At 35.4% G+C, this 25431-nt stretch overlaps 1 protein-coding gene across 6 annotated transcripts in view; it reads right to left on the minus strand.

The window, feature by feature from the left end:
- Nucleotides 1–1648: 1648 nt before the first annotated feature.
- LOC141909879 (carnosine synthase 1-like) overlaps nt 1649–25431 on the minus strand; it is a 48728-nt gene continuing 24945 nt past the window's right edge. For 5 of the 6 annotated variants that reach the window (XM_074800549.1, XM_074800550.1, XM_074800553.1 and 2 more), the window contains exons 2-6: nt 24023–24708; nt 21073–21235; nt 20308–20607; nt 16112–16377; nt 1649–3857 (exon numbers count right to left, since the gene is read on the minus strand). In XM_074800549.1, coding sequence (XP_074656650.1) covers nt 2613–3857; nt 16112–16377; nt 20308–20607; nt 21073–21235; nt 24023–24664 — 2616 coding nt within the window. In that variant the 5' untranslated portion in view covers nt 24665–24708 and the 3' untranslated portion in view covers nt 1649–2612. The remainder of the gene's footprint in view (nt 3858–16111; nt 16378–20307; nt 20608–21072; nt 21236–24022; nt 24709–25431) is intronic. The other variant, XM_074800552.1, reaches the window with a different exon arrangement.

Raw genomic sequence — 25431 nt, forward strand, 5'->3', positions numbered from 1 at the left:
GACCACGAAAATTAGTAGGAAGAAGTTTCCCAACCATTCTAGTTGTCCTATCGTTTTCTTTTAATTTTTCGTCAAGGTTATCCCCAAATGATTGATCCCCAATGGGATTCGAGGGTAGCCAAAGCGGCTTGAAAGAATCTTTAAAATCTGTCTTAAGAAGCTCTCTCCTTCTCAAATTCAACTCAAAGTTTCCTTGAGCGAAAAACGAAAGCGCATCATACAAAATGGCCCCTAACGATTTCCTATCTAAATGTTTAGAGGAATCAGTTAAACTTTCAACAACACGGGAGATAGCTGTAACACCCCGAAGATTCCAATTTTGGATTTTCTGCAGTTTTACATCAAAAGCTGCAGATTCTTTAGGAAGTTTCATCCATATAGGCTGATTAACTTTCGTAACAGCCAACTTTGATGTATTATCAGGACAAGCATAGTCCTTAGCCTTACGTTCTAGCTTGTCTAGAAACTCTTTCTTTTCTGGATCGTCAGTTCCGAAACCGGATAAAAGTTGAGTCAATAAAGACGAAATATCTTCATTTAACGGAGGTCCAGTCACTTTAAAAGACTGAACCTCAGATCTCAAAAAGTCTAATAAATCATTCGAATCCTTGTTAACAGGAAGATTATTGTTGTCATCTGATTTATTAAAGAGACTTAAAAATCTCTGACCGATCGAATCAGAATTAGAAATATCAGCAACATTATGATCATCGTTATGACAGGCGATATCCGGAGGATATTCGGCAAAATCTGAAGACATCTGATTTTCAAGGTCTTCTAGTCTCTTTTTCATTAGTAGAAATTCAGACATAACCGGATTAGTGGAAACACTATCCGCAAACTGTTGGGTTTCAACAGGACTAGACGATGATTTAGAAACCGTAGACGGTTTACTCGTTTTGACAATTCTCTGAGGAATTAAGTTTTTATCAGAGGACGCAGTATGCGTCAAAAGTTTATAAGAAAGGCTCTGACGACCTTCATTGATGGCCGAAGCCATGTAATCCTCATCGTCAACGACGTGGGAATCAATTTCAACTTCTTGACCGATGTCAAGAGGAACATAATCTAGATTAGACTGCATGATTGAAAACGATACCCAACGGGTCCGAAAGTCTAATCGAAAAATATATGAATAGCTAGGGCCTAGGCCTAAAAGGCACTAGCTAAATAAATGAGACCAAAACAAAAGTAAATTTAATAATTCACAAGAAAAAAGCTACGGATATTCAGCGAATTCCGAAGACTTACATTGAAAAAGTTATAAAAAAGGCCTAAATGAGATGTTGAACGATATTATTCAACAAAAATAACGAGAACAAATTCTCGGACGTCTCGAAGTGACGGAAGTCAGCAACTCAGTGACGTAACGGAAGTAGCCTCAATCTCATGGAATTACGAGCATTCTGGTATAATGGAGAAGAATTCGGTATTGCGTATTCAAAAATCAAGAAGTTCCTGCATTGGCCCTTCTGGTTTTGAGCTCGTTTTGGACATATAACAAAATGCTAATAAACGTAACTGCACATAAACGTAATGTTAGTTTATACCAAGCTGTGAATTACAATATCACGAAAATGCTAATAAACGTACGTAATGCGCTCATAAACGTATAGAGATTACGTCATACCATGCTGTGACCTCAGAGGGATAATTATCATGGTTCGTACGTTTCATTTGTATTGAGTCCGTATAAAAGTTGTGAAATAGCTCAATACCGTACTGAAATAAACTGCCCAAACTTCACACGTCGATGTCCTAGCGTTGATAACTGGTTTCTCTGTCCGTGTCCCGACATATCCTTAGAACGTATGTGGCTTTAGACTAGCCTCTAAAGCCGTACCGTACTGTACTGATAAATTATCCCCGAGGTAGTAAGCGAATTCCATGGCAGTCTGAACAAGAGATATCATCACAATGAATCGGATTAAGAAAATTTGCCATACAATGCCAGGAGAGGCACATGATAATCCAATGCAATCGACTCCCAGGTAAATGGAAGTCGACCGTTACTAAAACCAGAATGCATGGTTCGAGCGAAAATCAAATAGCCTATTGATTATAGGTTTGGGGAATTTCGTTGTAAAATGCTCCCAGAATCGGGCGATACCGAAGCCTGCGAGGTATTTATTTCTCTTTCAATTGCATAAATTCGCATAAAACTCAAAGAGATACATACGGGTTGAACTCACCAGATGGCGCAACACTACACTCGGTCATTTCAAAGGATGAATAAAGTTATTTTATGATGTCGTAATGAAAATGATTCTATTTTCGACCGAATTTGGACTGGTTTTTGGGCTCCCGCATCCAAATAAGTCTCGAATAAACGATATTTTGGCTGCTGGGCACGGGGGTCAAGACCCCTCACCCCCCGCGATCTGCGCCGGTAGATAGATATCAACTTTCTAACTCTGTGTTTGGTATATATTTTACCGAAAGTAGATTTATTTGTTGAAAGTATTGAATAAAATTAAAATGAATTCAATGTATATTTGGCGGATTCGGGACCCTATATATTCAGTTCAAAGTTCAACGTTTGTGGACTAATCAAGACAATATGACTGATTGCTGATAACGCCATCTGGTGGGGTAGCTGATTTAATCAATAATCAATAATCTAGATCTAAACAGTGTCCTTGCGAACGAAAATCGATGAACTTTTCCACTTCGTATTCGTCAGACGAGATTCTAAGACGTTCGCAAACGTCTATCAGCTTCACTTTGGCTTCATCTAAATTATCAGCTTTCACGCCCACGTAGCAAATGTGTATTTCGGTATCAGCGTCGACGACTTCATCAGGCGCGTATGATTGAATCGGCGTGAACAGAATCTCACCTGAACTCTGCAATTCGTTAATTTCGTCCATCATATTCCATAGATGGGCGTGAAGCGAATGTAAGCAAGTGACGCCTAGTATGTAGACACGAGGTGTGTGTGTGTAGACGTGTGGGCGAACGCTGCACGCGCACATGTAGACGCATCTTATAAAGTCGATTCCGCTGCATTCTTTGATCCAGGTGACGCTGAAGCCTCCGATGCGGGCGTTGATTTCGATGAGTTTAGGACCTTTCGAAGTCGAGACCATCTCCACGTCGAATACCCCACTGACAAGGCCTATAGCGCGGCAACATTGGTAAGCAGCCGTAGTCATCTGCTTGACCTGCTCGGCGGACAAGCACGACGGCATGCAGAGGGAAGTCTCGAAATAAGACGGTTTCCTCGTCGGACCATTATCCCAGACAAAAGCCGTAATCAACTGTCCTTTGTACATGACAAGTTGAATGTCGTGCTCGACTCCTTCGAGAAAGTTCATCATCATCATGCTAGTTCCGAAACTTTTCCCGGTTATAGGTGTCACCTCTTCCGTTTCGACCTTACTTCGCACGACGTTGAAGTAACCCTTGGCTTCGTTGATATCTTGGACAAGTTTCACGCCCACTGAACCGCCTCCATATTCTCGTTTGATAATGCACGGAAACTGTACCGGCGATGCGTCTATGTCCGCTTCCGTTTCCACGTGTACGGACTTGTCAGCGTAATTTCGCGTCTGAGGAAAGTGCTTATATTCGCTGCGGCTTTCGTGGATGGCTTTCAGTGTCGACGATTTCTGCTTCGCGATTTTAGCCCCGTTGATACCGGACCCGTTCAGCGACAATAACTCACATATTTCAGCGCACAGCACGATGCAATCTTCCGATACCGTGCAACAACCGTCGATTTTCAAACCACTGCTTTTGAGAAGGTGTATAATATTCGCGACGTGCTCGTCGTCTCGGGTGTGGTCGGATAGATCATAGTCGATGAAATATGCTACGTCTGGGATGTAACCAGTCTTGCAGTCGACTACTATCATCTGAAAGCATAGAATATTAAGAGAGATACAGGACACGAATACGCTTGCTAAGATTGGGGATTAAAAAAACAAATCAGGGCCCAGTTGCTTAGTCACAGTTCTTTAGCCATCCATGGACGGCTGGTTTCAAAACATAAGGAAGGGAACCGCTGAGGTTACAACGGGGTTCGCCTCATTGGTAAATATATTTGTGGATGAACGAAATCCGAAAAGATTTAATTTCTGACAGGACGAGTGTAATTTGTAATTGCAATTAGCAATCTCAGTTCAAAGGCAGGGTCCCGACCCCAAAATGTTTTCCAAGTCCGCCCAGGGCCCAATTACACAGCTGTGACTTGAGTCAAAAAGCGGTCTCAAATCTTAAGACAAATCTAAAGTCCTTAGAAGTAAGATCAGCTATTAAACTTAGGTCTTAGACTAATCATGACTGTTTAAAGGCCCCTAGATAAAGACTTTAAGGCATTGAAAAATGAAACCGCGTTTGTTATCACCACCCGCCTCGGAAATCGGGTAGATATAAAATGAGTACTTCCGCGTCTACGATTATATTTTTTTTTTTTTATAAAGAATGAAATACTGCTGCCCACATCAGTTAATCTGTGATCGTATTGATATTTTTTTCTATTTTTTCGTACTTGGAAATGGAAGAAAATGCCGTGCTAACAAGATGCGTAGGGGCGGACCCCAGACCTAACCCTATGGCGAAAACCACTTCAATGCGTAGCTAAGTTCCATGAGCAGGAGATCCCCTGAATTTACGCGCTTATGCATGAACAAAACTCTCGAATTTCTTGTTTTTACTATATGATATAGAAGATTTTGGAATAGGGGTCTGAGCTCTGACAGCCAACACTGTGCCAAAATAACGTTTAATAATGTTTAGGTTTTGATGAAATTTCACAAATTATTTTTTCTTTTACATCTTTTGCACATACAAGTCCTTTTGAAGCATTCATTGAGACATAATTCGCTGATTCTAATCAGTTCATGGTAGGATTTAGTAATATTTTTGCTTGTAGAAGGCTAAAATCGCAGATTTCGTTTAAGATATTTTGAATCGTAAGATATTTTCTCGTAGGAGGCTCGGTCTAGGCTTACAAGTTTATTTCATAAAGGCCATCCTTGCCCATGTGGAATAACCACATTAATTCAGCTTTCTTTTATATAATAATCTAGTTTGACTGACTTTTTGTTTTGGTGCCAGATATTGTCAGGAATTTAAGGGGTAGGGGAAATGCATATTTTCGTTGAAACCATGACAACCGAAAGGACGTTGTAGAAGGCTAGTTCTGATATTTTTCCTAATTAGTACTAGTGACAACTACGCTTGGTAGATAAAATTCAACCCAGTCGAAGGCCTGTGGACGCAGTAGGGTGCATTCGAATTTTTATCCATAGCCATATATCATGTCCATCGGTGAAAAACCTATCAACTCTTCAGAAAATGCTGTATAATTGTTTAATTCATATTTTGGAAGTGTTTGTTTGACTTTGATGATATTGATAGAAAACTTGGATTTTGTCGCATACGCGTGATTTGTGCATATTTCCACGTGTAATTGGGCGAGAGCTATTATTTTCCATTGTATATCTTGGGTGTCCCCAGTCTTTCTAAAACTGTACAAAAATGAGAGTCCATGAACAAATGAATTATCAAATTCTTTTCCATCATAAAATTGTACCTGAAAGAAATTTTCTTAAAACTTTTGATGTTTGTACAGCATCTTTTCTAAATAGTGGGAAACTCCATACATAACGACTAAAAATATCGATTATATTAAATATCCACCAATAATCATTATTACCTTTTTTAAGATTTTTCATATCAATCAAATCACCCTACCATTGTTGATCTACATAACTTACCATAGTTTTACGAGTTTTATATTTTCATACAATTTTTTTATGTGTAGTATGTTGGTTGTTCTAATATAAATTCATATAAATATATATCTTTATATTTAACTAAGTTATGTGGAATTATCTTATTTAATTTATCTTATTTTACTTGCCGCCAAATATTCTTTACAGAAGGAAAGGCAACCGAACTCTTAGGATTATAACATAAATTTCTTAAATATCGTTCTTTAGGATTAGGAGATTTTTATCCCCCATTGATGTATCATTAATATTAACTATTTATATCTAATATTGAATAATATGTAATTGTGGATTTGTTATAGATAATTGCGCATCAGCAATAATATAAATATTAATTTTATAATTGTCGATTCTTTTTTTTCATAAATAATTGTATTCCATCTTTTGTATTTTCTAATTTTTTCCAGAACCATGTTATGAATTATCTTCAGTTTTTCTAAAATCTTACCATAATCAAATTTTTTACCAGTATAATGATCAATTTGATTAATATCACAATTTTCGGATAATTCTATTTTTTCATTCATGAAAAGTTTTTTAATTTCTTCCCATTGATCTATCTATCATTCTCATTCTTTAACAATAAAATATTTTACTTGCAATACCTTCAATTGTTATTTCTACTTTCAATATTTCATGATTATAATAATTATCAACATCTATCGTACCATTAGCATATACTTTAGTAAAAAATATTAAAATACCTTTAATTGATCTTCTAAGCAAGTAAATATTTTCATTAATCATTTCATCACTTGCGTTAATAGTTACAGTTAAATTTATCAATATAATAATATATTAAGAAAATCCTTGATTATATCGAGTTCGAATTGTACCCGCAATATCTTCATTGGCTACTGTATCATATTCTAAACATATATTTGATAATTTGTAGCCCATATCTTCAATTACACTAGCTATTTCTATTTCATTAAGGGGAGCAAATGTTTTTTCGAATATTAAATCTTCTTGAATTGCATATTTATTTAAAGGTGCATTTATATTTATCATTTCAAAAATCTAATGGAATTTTATATTTACTATCATAGATCGTTTTAATTAATTAATTAAATTATTCACGACATTAGTTACTAATGCATTATTAGCTTTTGATCTCAATTTATTTTGATTTTCTGTTTGAATCCCTTGAAATATAATATTTTTTCTATTCTCTTAACAAAAAATAAAATTAACAAAAAATCATTATAATGCGCAAATAAATTATAATAATCATCTAATGTAAAAACAGTTTCCGGTCCAATTTTCAGGGTTTTCTGTTTCTCCGTAGAAAACCCTATTGATATTCGCGTGATTTATTCTTTTTTTCCCCTTTTCAACACTATTTTCGTCGAAAGTACATAGGATTTTTTACCTAACCGGTGTTTCCGATACAATGCGTATAATATCCTTTAGCTCAATTCGATCTACAAATACTCCATCGTTAATTTGATGAATCGACGTTTTAAAAGCACAGTCGGCCCGTAAACATCGAAAATTGGGCCCCATTCAATGAGGTTTTCAATGAAGTTTTTTCTGAGTCGTCATCCCGAAATCCACCGTAGGCTGCTCGTCACTTCGATTATCAATTCAAGTATAGATCAACAAATTTATTACCGCAAGACTTCATATTCAGCCGCGGTCTTCAAACAGTAATTTTAACAATTACCCATTTTCTTCTTCAGTACACTCTACCGATCCATAGGATATTCATCAACATCATCAGTTACATCAGCAAGCGCCGCTGCGCCAAGACGTTGTGTACTTTATTTCTCCACTGCTCACGATCAGTAGTAATTTGTTTTAGGATTTCAATATCTTATGTTCTAGTTTATGTTCTTATGTTGAGGTTTATGCCAATCGTAGAAATATCTTGTTTAATGTTTGACAGCCAGGTTTTACGGGGTCGTCCTCCCGGACTTTCAGTTGGTCTCAATGACTCTGGTAGTTCTTTACGTACTGGTGTTTCGGATGGTAGGCGCATCCGATGTACAAGCCAAGTTAGCCGTCTTCTGGTTATGATTTCACTCCAGGGCACAGTATCTGTTCTTTTATTCATTGCTTTGTTGTTAATAATTTTCGGCAACGTTAGTCCTAGTATTCTTCTTAGCAGATATCTCTGGAAAGAATCAATCTTGATTTCTAGAGTTACGGTAAGAGTCCATATTTCGCTGTTATACAGAAATATACTACTGAGATAGGCATTAAAAGTTCGGATTTTCGTTTCGATGCTAACTGTTCTATATTTAAAAATATCTATTAGGGTGTTATACGCCTAGAAATGGTATGTTCATCCGTTTTCGTCTCGTTGGTTTCTATAGCTCTAAGTTTTGAAATTGAAGGTACAGTTTGTTTAACATTATCAATTCATCTGTGTTTAGCCGTAGTTGCCCAGTTAAATCATCCGCATATTTAGGCTCTATTCCAAAGAATTCTTCCTCTGATATAGTAATTATGATCTCGTAGCTCTTTTACGCAGGTGTCTGTTGGTTTCTTGCAGTAGCTATGATCAGTGTAATTGTCTTCAGGGTTGAGTGTAATTGCTAGGTAGAAAATGAAGAGCACAGCGCTGAGGCAGTCACCTAGTGGGATACTTTTCTTGGTGATGAAACTTTGCCCTGTTGTATTTCCGATTCGTATTTGTAGGCTGACGTCTGTAATCAGGATGTGAAACTCGTCTGGATTTGGTATTTGGTAGAGATCTTCTAGAAGTTTGTTTCTGTCGTTAATTCCGTCTACTGTGTCAAACGCTTTGCTCATATCAAGCATAAGAAGATAGACATTGTATCCTTCTGATGCAATCGCTTTCTCGAAAGTAGTTTTAGTGCAGCTACTTGCTCTGTGGTGCTTCTTCCTGGTTGATAGGCACTCTGATCGGTAGGTATTCTTGAGAGCTGTCATTCCCAGTATCTATTTATCCTGCATATTGCAAGTATCTTGCGAAGTATGGACAACAATATTATGGGTCTGAGGTTTGTTGCTGGACCTTACTTTTTTCCAGGTTTTTGAAGTGGTGTTAGGATACCTTGTTTGATCTGTTCTGGGTATGATCCTGTGTCTGCAATGATGTTCAATATAGTTGCGAAATCTTCGTGTATCTTCGAGTGGGCGAATTTCAGATATTTTGCTTTCAATTAATCTGTACCAGCACTTTTGTTGTTTTTTAAGGATTTTATGGCTTTTTGTATATCTTCTTTGGTGAAAGGTGTAGTTAGTCTAGTTGGATTTGTAGATATTTCAGTTCGTCCTATCAAAGATTGATTGAATGTGTTTTGTTGTTATTCTTATCTTTTCTTCTTCGCTTCCCAGATATTCATTGTTTTAATTCAATACGAGTAGTTGTACGTTTGGTTTTTTTTCCTGTTAATTAGACGGACAGCTCGGTGGTATCTGGTGGAGTCAGCTTTTTCGGTCTCAATTTCCTTCAATTCTTGTTCTATATTTTCTATATTTTAACTTTAGTAATTTCAGTTCTGATTTCTTTTTTGAGTATATTACTTTGTTGATTTAGTTCTCGCCTTCGTTCTTTGTTTTTTTTGTTGATTCGATTGTCTTCCTTTAATCATGCCTTTGTCCTCAGCGACGTCATTTTTGACTGTTTTGGATTTTGCCTTTTTCAATGGCGTTTTTCTCTCCAGCAAGATGATTCGATGTTATCGCAGATGTTTTGGGGTGATGAGTCCATATTTCTCCAGCGTTTTTCAGTTTTGTTTGATGAAGCAACGTGTTTGATGAAGCATCGTCGTTCCGCGGATCCACTGCGAGTTTCTCCTCACCACGAGAATCAAATCAAGTACAAATAAATTTATTACTCTCAGCAATTTTGCCGTGGGCTTCAAACGGTTAGTTTAACAATATTCTAATTTCTTTTACCATATGTCCCGGATATTTACTGCGAAAAATCATTAAAGTACCGGCGAGTCGTAGGTCTAAACTTAACACGCCGAACTGATGCAGTGGAGAAAAGCTGTTGTGTTGACGAGGTATAGAATCTGGGCGGAGAAATGCTGTTGCGGTGACAAGGTATCAAAATAAATGAATTCATTATTACCAGTGATTCGGCTGTGGGCTTCAACCATTTGTCAATATTCTATTTTTCTACAGTGCATACCGGTCCTTACTAAATCCACAGGATATTGATAAATACCTGTATATAACACATTCTCATCCGTAAGCTGGACTCACGCTTGATATTCAGAGTAAGGGAGCATCTCAAAAATTTCTATAACAAAGTTCCGTCAATTTGAAGAACTGTCTGATTGGTTTTAACTGGAACTATTGATTTTCTAATGGGAAACCACAGACAAATATAAGACATCTCTGTTAATAGTGGGATTTTATCTTATTATCTCAGGAGTGTATTTTGATCACAACTTTTAATTGAAACTCTAATAGACTTTATAAACAAAGTAAAATACATCTAAAATTCCAACAGCATCTAAAAGAGACACGGTAAAATCAACTGCGTGTAACATATTTGAAACTGCAATTCAATTCAAAGTTATTCTTGCACCGCAATAAATCAATAGTTCGGCAGTCATGATTTATTCGCAGGAGGCCTTAACCCCACCACACCCCCACCCCCTCCCGCGAGTTATTCTATTTGAAGTAACAATCGAAATTTTGAGATGCTCCCTAAGTGTTTTCGATGCCGCGGGTGATGATATGACGTCGTTTCTAGGCCGCTTTAAGTGTTTATTGAGTTGTACGCGACCTTTAGGCATACTGTGCTCTTCAAACAAACGCAAAATAATTGCTGTGATTATTTGGACGCATTGATTTAACTTCAAACAAAATTTGTGGTAAAAAATCCGGCTACAAAAGATTTAGGGATTATGAAGAAACAATCGTTTCTTAATAATCTGAAAAATAAAATTGATTTTACGAATCGAATACCAGAGCTACCCTTGTTAAATAAGGTGTAGGAATACGATGTTTAGGAGGGTTGAATAGCAATAGGCCTAAGCGCCTTCTGTCAGGCCTACGCGCACACGTAGGCCTACATATGAAGATTTTTTTAAAGCTGTTATAGCATCGTCTGAGCTGTGTTTCGTTCGAACCAAAAATATTTTGTTCGATCAAACAAAACATTTTATCTTATTTCCAAGATAAAACAGTTCCGTCGATTTCGGTCACCTTTTTTGTTCGTCGAAAAATGCTGAGCCATTTAAGCGACCCCTGATCATTGATGCCATTTCCTAACAGCTTGTTTAGTAATCGCTAATGTAGTACCTTATCAAATGCTTTTTTTGAAATCTATAAAGACTGATTAAGACCTAACAATCGATTTTCAAAAGTCAAAAAACAATCTGGTCCAATCATCCATGGTTTCAATTAAGCCTGATTGACTGTATGTATCCCTTCCTTTTATAAAACGGTGTTGACTGTTGAACAGGATTCTGAATTCCCTTCAATTTCATATATAGTAGCGCTGCGGCAGCATACACGCATTCGTTGGTCGGCACATTATCCAGACAAGATCAAGAATACGAACAAGGCTGTGCAGAAACCCCGTAATCGCTGCTTTGCTGCTATATTTATAGTTATTTTTGTATCAAATATCTACCAACGTTATTATTACGAACGCAACATTATTATTATTATTTCCAGTTAATTCTATATCATCGGATGAATACATACTATTTGGAACATAAAATGATTTTGATTTAATCGAGGAATTCTAACATCAAAAGTTTCAGATTAGCATTACTAGGATTATGAGTAATTATATGATGACAATGTTCTGCTTTAATTGCGTTAGATATTCTAGATTTATTTGAAGGTCTATATATTTCCCATACACCAATTATTAAGAAAAAAATTATTTTCTTATTTTGATCATATTTACTAATCCAAAAATAATAGCACTTACAACTGTAATAAAGAATAATATCATATATGCTGCAACAAAACTAATAATATATACAGCAGATTTCAATATAAAACTTACAATTGACGCTATAAATCCAGGTAAAGCTGCAGCAGATTTTTTAGATAGTTCCAATAAATATTTTGATAATTTTTTGTATATTAGGTTTTTTGAGGGTTATGTGTAGATTTTAATGGATTTGATATACTCAATCATATTGTTGTAAAAATAATTGTTAAAGCTGTTAAAACTGAAAGATATAGTAAAACCTTCTGATTGAAATAATGATTTTATTCTATCTTACAATGATATTTCAGAATTTGGTTTCATTAACAAATCGTTAATTATAACTTTTAATCTATTGACACAATAATCATATGATTTTAATAAAAATTTGTTATCACCTTTCTGTAATTCTAAATTATATTTTAAATCATTAATTTCTTTTTCCAAAAGTATTTCTTTTCGTTAATATTCCATTTCATCATTTACTTGATGATCTAAATCAGATTAATTGTTTTAATTCTTTATTTGATTTAACTAATTCATCTTGTGAAGTCATAATTCTTTTATCTCTTTTCCTTTTATTTTGTGCAATATTATTAACTTCATTTCTAATACTATTAATTTCTCTAATTGCTTCACCAGAAAGAATATTAAAATCTTCTAATTCTTTATCTGTTACATCAAGTGATCAGTTTGAACCATCTCTGATTTAAGTTTACTGGTTTTCGAATTAATAACTTCTTCAGGAATTGTTTCTGATTCTAAATTTCCATCAATTATATTCAAAAATCATCACTTCTTCGATTTAATATTCTTTTATTTTGATTTACTTCTTGTTCCGTAACATCAGTTTTATCATCATTATTATTTATCTTTTTAATTCTAGGTTGTTCTAATTTAGCCAAAGTTGATTTTTTTACTATTTTATCAAGACTTTTATTAGAAGATATCTTGGAATAATAGTCATCTATCAAATGCCAATAATAATTACCATTTAAATATTTCAAATTTGGGGCTAAATATTCTTGTATGTTCTTTATAAACAAATCCAACAGAATCAGGTATTGGTAAATTAGTATCAGCATCATTAAAACTTGTGTCATTTGAATAACTTTTAACACCGGGTTGTTATTCATCAGGTGTCTTAGATTCATCGAAAGTATCCATTTCAATATTTTATTTACCTGTCATTTATATGATGAAAAAAAAATTAATATTAAAAATATGATATTCCACCAATTACAATTCCAATACAAGATATAGCTAATCTAATATTTCCATGCGATTTATTGTCATTATTACTTTCAATTATTTCATGTTGAATATCATCAGTTTTTATATATTCTGATGTATTATAATTAGGGTTTCTGCTGCTTCGCAAAAAACCCTCTTGCAATTCTCGTGATTATTACCTTTTCCACTTTCCAGACAAACATTTTTTATAAAATGTATTTCCTCTCAGATTCGACTGCTGATAGCTTATAAACGTAATTTCCAATTCTCACAGAAATATAACTCAGCGTCTGACCATTTCGAATTTGCATATGGTATTCTATTATGAATTAATCCCGTGTTATTGCCGGGTCTAAACAGCGACAAGAATAACGCAAAGCATTGTCATCCATTGATAAAAGTACATCCCGAAAAGCCTACAAATTTTTGGACGAACTCGACCGTCAAACTCAACCGTAAATCGCGAATTCAGACTCACAACTAGTCCGGATCCGTCATTCACCGCGAAAAATATACAGCCGGTGCGCAAAAAGTGTCTTATTAATAAAACAACATGAGGGATGGTTGAAATAAATTTCTGCTTAAATTTATCGCGAGTTTTTGGACTTTAATGAATTTTATCGAAACTCTGATCCCTAAAATGAATCAATTAATTTATTCTATTCGTACATCAATTTACGTTGGCCTCATTTCCTGAAGATCAACGTAATATGGACAGAAATGGTAGGGATTTTCATATGGAATTTCACTTCCGCGTTCACTTGACTCGGAGCGATGACAATGACAGCAGAGTTAAAGTAATTTAAGGTGAGAATCCATTAACCAGGGAATGTTAGACATGATTTCTTGGTCTTACTGCAGTTAAGGCCACCTTTCCACTGGGTGGTGCTATGATATGTGGTAGCAAATCAGTTCTCGACGAAGCACTGATCATTGTTGGCTACTTACTTAATGCCAATCTTTTTTGGGGATACGCATAGCATAGATTAGGGAGGGCCCTTAATGTAGTGTGTAGAGCCAGTGGTAGACCTAAGTAGTTAGTAAGGGGCTGGTTTACATTCATGTATACGACTATTTATTTCGATTACTTTCTTGCCAGATATTATTCGTGGAATGAACTGGTCACTACGGTCTTCATTTGCGGATTCTTGCAGCTCGTGGGAATATATTTAAACCACAGTGCGCAAGTGTACGTTTCAAATCAAGCTTTTACGAAGCCGTAACTTATGCGCAACTGTCTCAGATACTGTAAGTACTTGAGATTTTATGTTATTGTTTTTCTAATGCCATGTTTAAAATATTTGAATTAGTTATCAGTCGTACTAACGTACATACAGAATTGGATTCATTGTTATTATGAGATAATAATTCATGGACATCAAGAGTCCTACGATATACCCTTGATATGAAGCTTTTTAAAGTTTATCATAGACTTGTTTTGGAGAAAACCGAATTAATACCAATTCCACATGGCTTAATGGTCGGTGTCTGTGCTCTGCGAGAGGTAATAGATTTTTCACGACGAACGCACGATTAAAATTTTAGATTTAAATTGGTCTCCTGCGATATCTATCATACTTTCTTTCGCTCCTCTGTTATACTACATAACTGAGTAATTCTTACATTTGATTGCTTAATTACAGGTGGAAAGAGGTCAGATGGCATGAAAACCGAATTTGGCTGGCCAATTGGCGCGAGTAGATAAAGCGATGAGGTTTCAAAAGGTGTAGCCAAATGCTTGTATCATCAGGGGTAGACAAATTATCCGCAGATAAAAGAAAACTTCACCTTATTGATCTTCAGTTGATTTTGCTGTAATTATTCGCCTGGATAAATCAACAAACACATCCTAATTTCAAAATCTATGTTCAGTACAATTTCTTTTAATAAAATGAAAATTCATTTGGCTAATTTTAATGTATTTAAGATTGAATTTGAATTGATCTTAAAACTAGAGCAGAAAGCATTCAGCAATTTCGAAAATCCTAGACTCATAATCAAATTCTGTGAGTCAGTTAAGCTCGAATCAAGTTGAGGACTAAGGTGCCTAAAATTCAACTCCTCGATGTCCCTGTAAAGCCGAGTACGATGGAGTTTACACAATGAAAAACGTTGGACTGTGTAAGTGATACTTTCAAACGAGAAAATGGAGAACCTACGTAGGCAATCGATACACGTTATGCATATTCTTTTTTTAACTCCTTTATTTGTGAAGAGAAAGCTGTTACTAGTTGTTCCCCACGTTGATTCCGTGTGATTAAAAAAACGTATTATCGGTACGGTACTAGACGTAGGCTTCTGTCAAAATAGTTTTTAAGGAACCGTGGTACATGTTTGGTCGTAGCACATTTCACGTTTGCAGCTATCTAAAACTACATACGGCCCAACCTAGAGTGAAAAGTCAATTAACCTCGATAACCGGTGTTTGCCCCGGTGCCGATCTCTTTGTCCGACTACGTTCCGACTGCAGCAGGGGACTGGCAGCAAGTGAACGATATCAGAGAAAAAGATTGTCAGATAAAATTGCGATTCGACACTGGGTATCCCAGCGGGAAAACCCGGTTACCATTTATAGGGATAATGAAGAAATTCCGTGTTTTTTAAAAAATTCCGCGATTCCGTCATTCCGCGATATGACAACACCGACCTAACACGGTGGGGGATTTCCTTCGATAATCGGCTCGGATGTTCTGGCACACCTGTACTGGGATACCCCTCCGTTCTAAAGATTATTTCAAAAGTTAGGTTGGGTATGAGGGGCGAAGACCATTAATCAATGCTTAGCTAAGATGCTGGCCTATATGAGCCGTAAGCAGGATTTCCCCTGAATTTACGCGACCATATGAACTTAACTCTTGAATTTCTTATTTTTACTATATGATATAGAAGATTTTGGAAAAGTGGAATAATCTGAGCTCAAACTGGACGTCAAGTGGCGTCAGTGTCTGACTTTGTCAGTAAGTCAGATTCGGTTAAAAGGACACTTCGAAGGATCCACATTTACGCGTTCATCAAAGGGACGTCCATCGGGCGCCTTCGGCGCCGGGGGTCTGTCTGATATTTTATTTTGAAGATTTTTTTAATTGAAAAAAGTAGAAATAAACACTCGCCTCTCTGAACACTTTTGAGAAACCAGTGTTATAAACACGGGTTCAATTTTGAATGCCCTAATACAACCACGATATCACCCTTCGATCTACACGTTCTGCACACATGTGTATAAGTAGAACGATTAGAATAAATAAATTCTCAATGCACTTATACATACCTTCATATTGTCGTGCTTGGCAGTAGTCCACATGAAGTCTTTACTGGCGCGCCCTTTTCCCAACACTACAAGAGTTTTTCCCCACATTGCAAACTTCTGAGATTTTTCGCACATCATTTCGATCAGCGGAATAACCGATGTACCAGGATGTAAGTTTGTATTGATGAGCTCGTAAGCCAGGAAGCTGGATAGACTGCGACGGCTTTTGACTCCGATTCCTATTGGAACGTACTGACCTTCCTGATTAGTCAAAACGTAATCGACGACTAAAAGTTAAAAAAACGAAATTTACGTACTGGACAGCTGCACATTATAATGTTCGGTCGATCCACCCATGAACTCATCCATTTTTCGACTACGCCCCTTCCAAAAATCGTTGATGAAAAATGCATAGGTTGGTTGAAATACTTCTTCAGAGTTTATGAATAAAAATGCTGATATAGAGATGGGTTTTCGCTTAACTAACGGATGTATAGTTAGGTTTTACGCCCAACGTCTGTATATATTAATAATCCGATGCCATCTCCGAGAGAAAGAACACATAAGTATTCCATTTTGGTTCCTATATACTATTATTTCATTTGACTGACTTATTTGCGAGGGGAGACTAGGTGTTAGGTCTCTCCCCGGAGCCCTGATGGTTAGTAACTGCCGAGGTAAACTACATGACTCAGTACTCATACTGTACTGCGTAACTAAATATGGTCAGCTATAGGAGTACTGGCTACTCTAGAGGTCTATTTAAAGCTGAAGAGGAATTATGTTTAAACATGCACTGATGATTATATAATCATAGCTCAACTCTGTATCATATGCCCCACCTTCCATTTGATTCGGCCCTGAATCAAGCATATGCCAAGACCGGGAACCAATGACTCATAAACCAAACCTCGATCACTCAGGGAAACGATCCCTAACCCCCGTAAAACTTTAAAAATAAAGTCCCAGCGGCTGCCATTTCAATGATCTAGACCAGCAATGGACACGTGAGAGTTCCTGCAAAATTCTACGGAATCAAATAGTAGAGAAAAACTTCCACGATATTCTTTTCTTAGACGTGCATTTTAAATGCTAAAATTTATATGAAATTAAGTTGCCTTGAAATTTGGGAAAATTAATTTTAAATTATATTCTTTGAATAACCTTAGCGACACCCGAAAGTAATAAGTGAGTGATCAATATGATCTACATTTAAGTTATGATATACAAGTTTCTCTTTGCTGCACTTGTCACTTAATCAAGTAATCTGGCCCACAAAAATAAGTTAAACTAACAGCAATGTAGCTGATGACACTACGGTTTTCGTAGACAAGCTATATAATTTCCTTTTTTACAATTCTTAAGTATACAATTATTAAAATGATAGCATTATAAAGTAGTGCAATTGTTGCGCAACCTATATATACGTATCTATATATTAATTTGGGGCCAAAATTCATTAACAGCTTTATTCATGCGACAAGATATAAATTAATTATCACTTAGTTGATAGCATAACAGTGTAGGGCAGTCCCTCTTCATTTAGAGCATCTTAGATCCATTGTCAGCTGTCTACTCAATTTTCGAAACTTATGACTACCATGTGTCCAATTTTAATATTTTAAATAGATTCAATTAAAAAAAACATTAAAATTGAATAAGCTAGTGTTGCTTAATAATCTTATTGTTTTTCTAATGTTTTTCTTATATTTCTTATTGATACTAAATTTCTTTACATTTGACTAAAATAATATTAGAAAAACTTTACCTAAGAAATTTTATATCATATATGAATAAATTAAAAAATAAATTATTCCTGAGACTTAAATTCAAAAGATAAAGCATGATATGTATTTAATACCATTAATACGTATTTATTACATTAATACGCATTTAATACATTAATACGTATTTAATACGTATTTAATACATTAATACCTCAAGGCCCTTTTTTAACATCAATATAATTTTTAAAATATTTTTCATTTTCTTATTGTCTATTGTCTATATTTTCTTATTGCCTTATTCTCAATTTGAATTATATAATTTATGAATATACAACACTGAATATAAATTTATAAAATATGATAAAATTATTATTTGAAATATTATAGAATTTAGAATGTGTATGAATGGATGAGTGGATGAATTGGAAGAATTGGAAGACTCGTCCATTCATCCATTCATCCAATTCATCCTCTCATCCATCAATATATAAATAGAAATTGATCTTTTTCATTATCAAACTTAATTTGAATTATGTAATTTATCATTAAGCTCATAAATATATATATGATTTCTTAATGATTTTTCATTTTTATATCTTTTATTGCATATTTCACAGCATTTAATATTATTAATTCTATCTGAAATATAATCAATGTTTTCTTTTAATTCAGCGTATCTAATTTTGCAATTATCATAGAATTCGAACAACTGTTTCAAACTATAAACTGAAAATGAAACTAATCCTGTAAGCATAATAATTGATTTAATATTCTGTTGATTTTTATATATTAGATGTAATATTTCTAATACCTTACTCTCGCTCATTTTTATAGTTAAATATATATAAAATAAATTAAAAGATGCTATTTTAATCCTCTAAATCATTTTTATAGATTATTTTTTTTATTGTTATTTTTTCTGTGATTGTTTCCATTTAATTTCTTTAATTTCCTGCTCAATTTTATATTTTCATTCATCAAATCTTTACTAATATTTTCATAGTAAAAGAAAAGCGCGGCCAATATTAATCCTCCTGCTACAAGATAATGTTTTAAATCACTTTTCCCAGTCGGGGTGAAACCATCCATTTATTTAAGAAAAAAATTAAAAGATTTATAAGTAATTTGAAATATCTTATTTTGAGTATGAATATTTAGAGTTGAATTATTATTTTGAGTCATGATATTTTGATTTAAGATGGTGTGATTTATTGCTTCGAGAATAATATTTTCCACAATTACATAAAACGCTTTTATTAGGATTATATTTAGGCGTAACAATTTCATTATCTAAGTTACATTGAATTCCAATATGTTAAAATGATTTTTCATTATCTAATTCACATTGAATTCCAATATTTGATGAATTTTCATTATAGATAATTTGTTTATTATCAAAATTAAAATAATAATATGAGTGTCTTTTTTCAATTCTTAAGTTAATCAGATCATTGTAACTTTTAGAAAGTATTAAATCACTATCTCTTTCATTAAAAGGAGTTTGAAGTATATTTATTATGTTTTCATCTAAAGTTCCTTAAGTATCTGTTAGTTCAGTAATTGAATATGTTTCATTTGATAATATTTGATTAATTACAGTAATATTATCAATTTTATAATGCCTCTCACACACTTAATTTGATTTCTTAATGTTAAACTGTGAAAATAATTCATTGGTTTCATTGATTTCGATTTTGAATTTTGGTTCTTCTTCTTCTTTCTTCATTTTTATAACAAAACTTTTATTAAAATAAATCTAACTCATTCAAATATAAATATTCTATGTGAAAATATGAATTATTGCACTCAGACTTTTTATGTTTAAAAATAAGAATTAATATAAATATTCAATGATTTAAATATGAATTATTTCACTCGTTAATCACTCGTTACATTTTATATTGAAAATATGAATTTAACGCATATAAATATAAATATTCACTGTTTTAAATATAAATTATTTCACACGTTAATTACTCGTTACTTTTTATATTGAAAATTGATTTTTTATCATTCGAAATCTATATTTGATCTTATTTTTCTAGATTACGCTAACATTTTACTCTCACTTTTAAAACATGAAATTAGTAGAGTAATTGGTAATGTCTTGTTTCAAGTCAAAGGTTAAGAGGGCGAGTGATTAGAAATATTTTTATGAGCTCGACCTCTCGACCTTTGGCTTGAAACAAGACATTACCAATTACTATGGGAGGTTTGGGGTGTGAAATAATGAATTCCTTCCTTGTTCCTACATAAATAATTCAGATCCAACTTACTGGGGATTTAGCAGCGAACGGCAGTGTGCTAAAGGAATCAGGTGGATTTAAAGAGGTCCATTTAAAAAAAATCCGACACAACCCCTTAAAAATCCTGAGCCTAAGGCGTCTCATGCAACTATTCCCCTTGAAAAACCGCCCCTGCATTGTACAGAAAATTGCATGAGTTACTTACTTATCACTTGAAGAAAAACATTGAGTAATATCAACTTACTTATCATGTCTGTTTGGCAATCAGTGATTGTATTTTTGGCCTTTTCTTCGTCAAGAATCATTATTCGTAGCAGATTTGCAGAATCATTTACTAACTGTTTTTTAATTCTACGTATTTCGGACGCTGCTATACCCCACTGACTAAGCGTCGCCTGTATCGACTGCGGTACTGTGTTCTCGCTGGTAATTGGCTCGTTTTTGCGCCCGACTCTACATATGAAACCGGTAGTGATTGGTTCATCGCAGCGCCCTCTACACGTGATAACGCTGATGCGGAAAGTGGCATCGTCTCTACCGACAGCTGTAAGTATTAAAAATTGATCGCAAAACAACTTTAAACGTTTCGTATCAAAGTATTCCCTAGTGAGCAATTAAACTCCACCTAAAAGCACCATCTAACGTGTTAAACAAATATCATAGTACCCAGAGCTATTTGAACAAAACATAACACCATACTGTCCTCTAAACACGATTTCTAGTCAGCTGAACATCCACTACATCACAGTGCACCCTAGTAAGTATAACATCCACTACATTAATGTGCCCCCTGGAGAGTTTTGACAAACACTACGTGAAAACCCTTAAGTGTCCCCTAGTGAGTCGAATGTTCTCTACATCACAGCGCCCCTAGTGAGCGTAGTGTGCACTAACTTCAAAGTCACACCACGTCATCCCACCCCCATAACTAAACATGCACTACAACGTACCACCCTCATAAAAGAAATCGTTCTTTTTAGATTTAACTCCAATAAGATAAACCACGTACCTTTGGAACCAGGATCGTAGAACTTCTCAATCAATACGCCATTCCCAGATTCGGGCTGCGACAGAAGGGTAACGGCTCTATTGCAGATATTTTCATATTCGTCTTTACTGTGAATGCTTGCTGTTTTTTCATCGTACGAATTTTTGATCGGTTTGATCATAATCTGTAAGCGTTGAAAACATAGAAAGGAAAAATTAGTCAATCAGCGCTGACCGGGACACGAACAGATACAAACTTTAACTGCTGCGGAATCTGCCGGATTCAAGTGAAACTCCTAGTTCAAGATCAGTGAAAAATGCAGAAGCCGGGCGTTGTAGGTAAAAATCCCCTGGGTACCCTAGGTGAAAAATATCCCAGATAAAAAACACTTGATAAATATCCCATGGGTAAAAGTTCCAAAAATCTTTAAAGTAGGTAAAAATCCCCACTTTTTTAAGAACATTTCAAAGGAAGATATTTCTCCAATTCTGTTCATTTGCAATAAAACTGCTACGTGCAATGAATTTTTTCGTTGAGATAAATTCGTGAAAGGATTTTTAGAATAATTCTAATGAACTTTTTATTTGTAATATTTTTAGATTCGAACTGAAACATTACTTTTAATATGTGGTATAGGCCTATTACACTGTGCGATGCGATAAATTATTCGAAATAATTTACTTTTAATTTTAAATATTTCGTATTCAAGCTAGTGAAGATTTTAACTGTGCGATGAACTTTTATAAATTTAACATGAGCTGTGCGATAGCTCTTAGGATTAATTCAGTATTGACGAACAGTTATTGATCCAGAGGAAGTCCCTTTGATGAACGCGTATTATGTGTATAAGTTTCTTTTTAACCGAATCTGACTCAATTGTACAATAATTAGTATGCTCATAATATTATTTTGCTATACCATACAGCAGAATATGTATAAATTGGACATATCAATATGAATAAATGCACCTAGATTTTATTCATTTGCACACTCTATGTCAAAAGGTGGGCGATTTTAACTACCGGTACTTTGAAGAATTTTGGATTAATTTGTCCGACTTAAGTGAAACTCGGAGTTCAAGATCAGTGAAAAGTACATTTAGAAGCCAGGGGTTGTAGGTCAATATCCCCAAGGTGAAAAATAACCTAGATAAGAATCCCCTTGGTAAGCCCAAAGCCCATTGCCTAGACCAAGAACTTGTCCACGGTCCACTTGGTCAGTGATTATCTTGTATAACACTATGTACATCAAGTAGGTGCCTCTGGGGATAAGTATGCCCATATCAGTGATTTAGGATTTTGAAGGTAGAACAATTGGTTCTTTGGGGTTCTTTTCTCTATGCATGCGTGGCGTTACCGGAAGTAACAGTCGTTGAACAGTGTGTTGACGGCGGGGTGTCACCCCAGGTAACATCGGGGTAATGTATACAGGCTCCTGTACTATCTAACTGGCTTCGAAATTCAAATTCAAATTCAAAATCTTTATTCAGCATAAACAAGTGCACTGTTTGCGACCGACATTCATACATGTATGCATGTTACAACAATGTTTGAAATATAATAATCTACATCTGAGTAACAGGAACCGATAGAAAAAATACGATAGACTATGTATGGTTTGAAAATTTAACAAAAATACTCTTCAGATATGTTTGTAGTGGCGGATTTAGCCTACCGCACTTGCCGCTAATGCGGTAGTCAAAATTTTTCCTCTAACAACATTTTATTTATTTCATGGATGGACTTGACTTAGCTGATTCCTTGGAAAAAAGTAACCATATTAAAACAGGATTTTTTCCTTCCAAAACCCAGGAAATGTCATCTCAGCCCTTTAAATTTTTCAAAATTATCTGGGGGAGGACCCCCAAACCCCCCGTTGGCACGTCGTGTCTTCGGCACTCGTATCGCACATATCGTGCCTTCGGCACTCGGTTGCCGAAATGCGGTAGTCATATTATGCCTCTGGATCCGCCATTGGTTTGAGCATACTTTATACATGTGAACAATGGTAGTTTTTAATTAACATTACCGTAGTAGGGACATACAGACTTTGGTATACTTTAATAGATTTTGGATATCTAGCTTATTTTTTGAGTTAAAAGTTTCCACCAAAGTTTGTATGTCTAGTTTTTCAAGTCTCTATGTCTGCCTATAATGAAGCTTATACTGCTTCTATGCTACGAGCAATTATCTCAATTATTGAGATAATTTCTCGTAGTTGTATGTATGCCTGGTAGTCTTGGCAACCTCAGGCACTGGCTTTTGTTCGACTTCGCTGGTGGATGCATTAAATTCGATTCAGGTCACGACGTCGGTGAATTCAGGTCAGCTTGTATACACAGAAGTAGGGCAAAATTGATTGCATAATAAATAGATCTGACTGCTATACTACATAGATATGCCATTCTTTCCTTGGCAATTTTTCGTGGCCAATTTTTCCTTGGCAATTTTTTCGGTTTACCGTACTGTACACCATCCACTGGATATAATGGAGATATTCAGAGACAAATTGAAGCTGCGAATAAGCGGGGGATCCTCTAGGGCCCCGGTCAAAGGTCAAAAATTATGTTTTGATATTTAGGGCCCCTAACGACTCCAAAATGTCAAGATCATCAGAAACCATCGGAAACATCCTATTTTAGCATAGGGAAGCGTATTAGACCTTCTAGAAGTCTGATAACCGAATATTTTTTAATATTTTCTTCAAGTAGTCAGCAGAGTTCGCATGGAAAGAGTTTTTAAACCAGAGTACTTCGCTAAACCCTGCACTTCAAAGAATCCATAAATTCTATTCCGACATATATATGGCGGTATTACGGGGTTTAATTGAGTCTTATTCCAACACAGATTATAAATGTTCTGTTCTTAGAAAAAAACTGGCTTTAGGGGTGGCACTCTACTTTGATCCGGGAGGGATGGACTCCGGGCGTTCACTGGTTGAAATACCCGGTATCCATGTACAACTTACGTACCTGGCAATTGAGTGAGTCAATACTTGTGAGGAATTTTTCCATTCCTTTGCCGACGACACCGTGTAGTAGATCAGTTTGCGAGTCAATCTTCTGCAAATCTATATTTGCATCATCAGGTACTTCATACCCCGAAACGTCGCAACAAAATGCCAATGTCTCCGGATATGCTACACCAGCCCGGGCCATCAAAATACGCGTCCAAATTCGGTCGTCTAATCTACCATTTACCGGATTCGACGTCGGGCAATCTAAACCATTCTCAAAACCATCTGCAAAGTTATTCGTCAAGTAACTCACCCTTCGCGGAGGATCGAACACATCTAAGAAGCTAGAACCTCCCTTGTACATCGAAATCGCTTTGTGCAGATAGACCGCTTTTAACGGCGGATTTCGTTCGCTGTGTTTCACGGTCAGCCACGAAGTCGACAAAACGAGATGTACATTTCCCGGGCAAGACTCGCCACCTTGAAGAAGTATCGGCAAACATTCTTTGAGGGGTGATAGAATGGCGATAGTTATGCCACTTTCTGGTTGTTTTGTCCTAGGTGTTTGCGTGCGATCCTCAGTTTGCGGATACCCGGTTTCCTGCAGCGAGTATTGCAGATCGTTGTACAATTGTTGGACCGTATCTTGTTCAGGCATCGTAGAAAGTTTTGACTCGCTTATTGTCTACTTGATGCAAACTACTAATATAAAACAAAACAAAAAAAAATAAATGAAAAAAGGAAAACAAGTTTTAAAAAATTAGTCTTTAGTACTGTTACTTGATATAGCATTCTAACATATTTATTGTGAATTTTGTAGTTACGTATATGGCTTTAAATTTTCCCTATTCACGATATTCTAGCCCAGAAAATTTGACGAGAAACTTGCCTAATATGAACAAGAATATTCAATCGTCGAACACTAAACAGTCACATGGGACCGAGTGCAGTGTCCACAGGGTCGATCAGAGAATAGCTATAATAACTGCATCTACGTAGGTGACACGAATTTGATATAAAGATGCGTTCTTCCAATAAGAAAACAAGCGGTCTGTGTAAACATCAAACATCGTTGCAAATTTTATCTCCCACGTAGAAACGCTCCAAGTACCCTCAATTCAACGTGGATATAATCGAATGATGATTGTAATTTGAAGAAAAATCTTAAAAGTTCAGAAAATTTCTGCGCAAATAGTTTCACCCGAGAGTGAAGAATATCGACGGTCAACCATTCGCGCGCGCTTAGCGTTAAACTCAATCCGCAGTTTCAGTAAACGTTCTATTGTATCACAAACCATGAAATAGTTTTGTAGCCAATGACAAAAAATTAACCAATTTTTTGAGGCGCCTTCGTAAAAGTGACGTATTTTTTCTTTAACGGTTACTGCGTCCGATTATTGTAGCGAGAAAAATTAAATTAACACC

This window comes from Tubulanus polymorphus, chromosome 8 (assembly GCF_964204645.1).
Source record: "Tubulanus polymorphus chromosome 8, tnTubPoly1.2, whole genome shotgun sequence".
In the NCBI taxonomy this organism is placed as follows: Eukaryota; Metazoa; Nemertea; class Palaeonemertea; order Tubulaniformes; family Tubulanidae; genus Tubulanus; species Tubulanus polymorphus.